The following is a 5,000-nucleotide window of genomic DNA, read 5'->3' on the forward strand; positions in this document are numbered from 1 at the left end:
GTCAGATGAAAAATTTCATGGAATCTGTTAAGTTGTTGAAAATGGAAGTGGACGATTTTTTGAACTATTTCTTTTGGAATGGCATGAACAGCACCTTCCAATCTCAGCTAGTAAATATTACCAATAAGACGAGGCCCTCCCTTTCAGAAATTAATGATAACATTTTTGAAGCATGTGAACGATATGCCATAGCATCTCAGAAAATTTATACAAAAGTTAAGAAGTTTCCCAAAACTTCAGAGACGGTTAATCTAGCCTCTAATGTGAATGTTGAAGGGCAGCCTACTAAGGCGAAATGCTCTTTATGTGCTTATGACAGAGCAACTGATGATCACCAAGTTTTCAAGTGCCCGGTTTATAATAGTAATAAAGCAAAGGTGGATAAGCTGAAAGAGATAGGAGGTTGCCTTAAGTGTGCCAGTTCCTCTCATTCTGCGGGTTTGTGCAAATTTAGACTTCATAAGAAATGCAGAGGTTGTAATGGCTGGCATTTCACCTTTCTCTGCATTAAAAAAGATTCCCCAAAAGAAGAGGTAGTCAATGCTAGAAGTCTTAATAAAAACTCCAATTTAGTTAATGAGAAATCTGAAAAGGTTTCCACGGGGGTAGTATTTTCAGTGGATGCTCTTCAGTGCTATGGTAATAGATCTGCTCTACCAACTTTTACTTGTCAGCTAGAGGACCATACCCAACTAAGAGGTTTGCAAGACTCGGGCTGTCAGTGTAATTTTATTACAGAGAGAGCGGTTAAGAAGATTCCTTTCAAAGTTTTGAGGAGAAATGTGAGTCTTACTGTTAATGGTTTTAACTCTGCTAAATCATATAATACAAAGGTTGTGGAACTGAATTTAAAATTTGGTCAGGAAATTTGCAAGGTGGAGGCCCTATGTGTACCTTATATAAATATAAATTTGAAGTTGCCTAATTTGTTCAGGGTGGCAAGCCATTTCTCTGCTAAGGGTTACACCCTTGCAGATAAACAGTTGCTAAATAATGGGGATGAGTTAAATAATATAGATTTCATCCTAGGCACTAACTCTGCTCACTGCACTATGGCGTCAACAGTTAGGTTTGGACAGGATAGTCCTTCAGTATACTTTCAAACTTCCTTTGGAGTGATGCTTCTTGGTAATGTTGACACAATGTTAAAAAATTTACATTGCCTTCCTGATTTAAATGCAGTTGAAACTTCAATTACTTGCAAGTCTGATGTTGCTCAGTTGGATGTAGGTTCTCTTGATTCCATTGGCCTTGGATTAGGTAAATTTAATGATGAATCTATATTGGAGCATGAGGAAATGGTGGTAGAAGCTAATTTTCTAGTTTTAAATGAGAACGGGGGCATAAATGAGCAAGCACTACAAAGGGCCACCGAGCAAATGTTGGAATATGACTGCAAAAGGATCCTTAATTATGATAAGAAAGAGAATGAGACATCTGTGGAACTCAATAATTCTCTAGTAAGATATGCACTTAACAATGCCACGGTTAATGAGGATGGTAGAATAACAATGCCTCTGCTATGGAACAGTAAGGTGTCACACTTACTTGGTAAAAATTATAAACTAGCTGAAGCAGTGTTAAAGTCAAATTTAAAGAAGCTTTGCAAAAGGGAGATGCATCTGAAACTCATGGATGAAGTCATTAAAGAACAAGAAAATTTAGGAATAATTGAAAAGATCCCAAACCTTAAGCATTACCTAACTGAACATCCTGAACATAGTTTTTTACCCCACATGGGGGTGTTTAAACTTGATCGAGAGACTACAAAATGCAGAGTAGTATTTCTATCAAACATATTTGAGGCGGACCCTAGAAAACCCATGACAGTAAGCCATAACCAGGCAATTCATCCAGGGCCGTCGTTAAACCAAAAGTTAAGTTCAGCCTTACTTCACTTACGATTTGGTTCGAAGATATTTTGCTTTGATCTCAAAAGGGCTTTTAATCAGATAGCACTTAGACCTTCAGATCAGAATAAATTACTTTTTCTTTGGGTTAGAAGTGTGAAGAAGAAAGATTTTTCCTTAGTTGGTTACAAGAATCTTAGATTGAGTTTTGGTTTAAGATGTAGCCCTACAATTTTGATGTTGAGTCTTTATAAGATACTGGTTTTGGATGTGGATGATGATACTCAAGAGGTAAAAAATATAAAGAAATTGCTTTATCAGTTGTTTTATATGGATAATGGAGCTTATACCTGCAAAAATTCGGATGCCTTGGAATGGGCCTATACTCGGCTAACAAATATATTTGCTCCTTATAGAATAGAATTGCAACAAATTGTCACCAATGATGGGCCACTTCAAGAAGTCATTGACTCAGATTGGGATCAAAATACACTAACAGAAGTTAAACTTTTAGGTTTGAAATGGAATAGGGAGTTGGATACCCTTTCAACTTTTCCCATTGTTTTGGAAGCTTCGGCAAGTACGAAGAGGTCCATCCTCAAGTCCATTGCTTCAAACTTTGATTTGTATAATATCAATGGTCCAGTATTTAATAGGGCAAGGATATTTATGCATAGTTTACAGTGTGATAAGTCATTAGGATGGGATGATATTTTACCTGCGGAAAAGCTAAAAGAATGGAAATGCATTGCAAGGCAAGCTAATTCTACGCCTGAAATTGTTGTTCAAAGATTTGTTGGGGAAAGAGATGGACAATACAGACTTCTTGCTTGTGTAGATGCTAGCAGTATGATATATGGAGCTGTTCTGTATATAGAGAACATTGATACTGGCCAAACAAATTTTTTATTAGCCAAAAACAGGCTGATAAACAGACAGTCTAATACTAAGTCCATCCCTTCCCTGGAGTTACAAGCCATTTGCTTGGGTGTGGAGTTGTTAATTGATTTGTATAAAGATTAGGAGGGCCTGATTGCCTCGTTCCAATTGCAATAAAAAGTTTGGATTTGTACTCTGATAGTTTGGTAGCTCTTTCTTGGATCAATTCATATTCCTATAAACTGGATAAGATGCAGAAAAGGTCTGTATTTGTTCTTAACAGGCTACAGCAAATAGATAAGTTATGTGAAACGTTTCCTGTTAATTTTACTTTCATCACTGGAACTGCCAATCCTGGAGACTGCATAACAAGAACCTTGTCCTATAAACAGTTAATTAATACAAACTATTTTTCCGGACCTCAACCTGATATCCACCAGTCTATAGTCAGTCAAGATATTTTGAGAGTTACAGTTCCTAACCCTAGGGCTACCCTTGACTTCAAAGAGGAGATTGTTTTAAGTAATGTTTGTGCACAAGACCTTAGGGAGGACGTTGCTGAGCATCTAGTTTCTCCAAACAGATACTCTAGTTTCTCTCTCATGGTTAAAGTGCATGCCAGGGTTGCTCAGTCTTTTGCTAAGTGGAAAGCTACAGTTACAGCTAGAAAATTGAAGGTTCCCGTTGAATCTAATGATACAGGATTTTATGTGAAAGCTCTGAAGATGATCATATTGAAAGAACAAAAAATTCAGTTTCCTAGTGTTTTGGAGTATTTTGCATCCAATTCTAAACTTCTTAAGGATATACCTAATTTGGTAAGACAGTTGAATGTTTACCCAGATAAAGATGGAATTCTCAGAGTCAAAAGCAAGTTTGACAGGTGGAAAGGTAAACAGAGGTGTTGCTTCCCAATCTTGCTGTTTAACAAAAGTTCCTTGACAGAACTGATAATCAGGAGTCTTCATATAAAACTCAAGCATGCTGGTTATTATTCTGTTCTGAATGAGCTACGCAAGAAGTTCTGGATACCACAATGTTTTTCAGCTGTTAAAAGAGTGGTAAAAGATTGTGTCATCTGTAAAAGGTACAAGGAGCATACCATTCGGTTAAATCAGTCCCCTTACCGGGAGTTTAGAATGGATCCTTCCCAGATTCCCTTCAGTTATGTATATATTGATTATTTTGGACCATATTTTGTAAAGCAACAGGGTAGTAAGGTGAAGGTTTGGATTCTGTGTATGAGCTGTATGTATACAAGGGCCATTAATTTGAAATTATGCTTGGATTTGTCAGTCAAGGAATTTTTGAGATCATTCACTCTACATACCTTTGAACATGGTTTACCACAATTTGTAGTAAGCGATTTGGGGACACAACTTGTTGCCGGGGCTAATGTTATTGCAGATTTTTTAAAAGATCCTGATACTCAATCATACTTTGAAGAAAATGGAATTAAACCTATTGAATTTGAAAATTATTACAAGGGTTGTAGCCAAATGGGTTCTTTAGTGGAAATTTGCATAAAAATGGTAAAACATCTAATTAACAAATCCATTAAAACAAATGTGTTAGACATAAGGGATATGGCCTTTCTTATATCTCAGGCAACTCATCTTATAAATCGTCGTCCCATTGCCTTTAAGGATGGTTTAAGGGATGTGCCTGATGAATCTGTACCTAGCCCAATAACTCCAGAAATTTTAATACATGGCTACGAGTTAACCTCTGTTAACATTATACCCGAATTGCAGTGTGATCCTGAATTAGATGGGGAGTATGACTTGAAAGATTCACCCTCAAGAATAATTGAGGACACTTACAGCAAGCTGAGGAAGGTAAGAGAGACCTTGATTAGAATTTATCATTCTGAATTTTTGACGACATTGATAAATCAAGCAGTTGATAAGACTGACAGATACAAGCCTGTTACCCATAAAATCATTGAAGCTGGAGACATTGTTTTGCTGAAGGATCCTAATACTAAGGCCTTAAATTATCCACTTGGGATTGTTAAGGGGGTGGTAAAGAATGACCTTGGAGAGGTGACCAATGCTCAGATTTTGAAAGGGAAGTCTGGTGAAGTTGTGAAAAGACATGTTACCAGCCTTATACCCTTGCTCAGGGATAAAGGTTGTATTAGTGGCATTGCTCCCTCTGTGAGACCCAAGAAAACTATAGCAGGGGACTCTAATTATAGGTATCCAAAGAGAGCAGCTGCCATTGCTTCAGGATTAAGGACTAAGGATATGCTCCTAGAATAAATTAAGA

The 5,000-nt window shown here is 37.1% G+C and overlaps 2 protein-coding genes across 2 annotated transcripts in view; both read left to right on the forward strand.

The window, feature by feature from the left end:
• The window catches only part of LOC137635900 (uncharacterized), a 3,475-nt gene extending 948 nt beyond the window's left edge, over positions 1-2,527 (forward strand). The window contains exons 1-2 of the mRNA XM_068368336.1: positions 1-2,141; positions 2,507-2,527. The exon at positions 1-2,141 is cut by the window's left edge and continues 948 nt beyond it. Coding sequence (XP_068224437.1) covers positions 1-2,141; positions 2,507-2,527 — 2,162 coding nt within the window. The remainder of the gene's footprint in view (positions 2,142-2,506) is intronic.
• Positions 2,317-5,000, forward strand: part of LOC137635899 (uncharacterized) — a 3,863-nt gene continuing 1,179 nt past the window's right edge. The window contains exon 1 of the mRNA XM_068368335.1: positions 2,317-5,000. This exon is cut by the window's right edge and continues 569 nt beyond it. Coding sequence (XP_068224436.1) covers positions 2,981-4,993 — 2,013 coding nt within the window. The 5' untranslated portion in view covers positions 2,317-2,980 and the 3' untranslated portion in view covers positions 4,994-5,000.

Source organism: Palaemon carinicauda, unplaced genomic scaffold, assembly GCF_036898095.1.
Source record: "Palaemon carinicauda isolate YSFRI2023 unplaced genomic scaffold, ASM3689809v2 scaffold1938, whole genome shotgun sequence".
Classification (NCBI taxonomy): domain Eukaryota; kingdom Metazoa; phylum Arthropoda; class Malacostraca; order Decapoda; family Palaemonidae; genus Palaemon; species Palaemon carinicauda.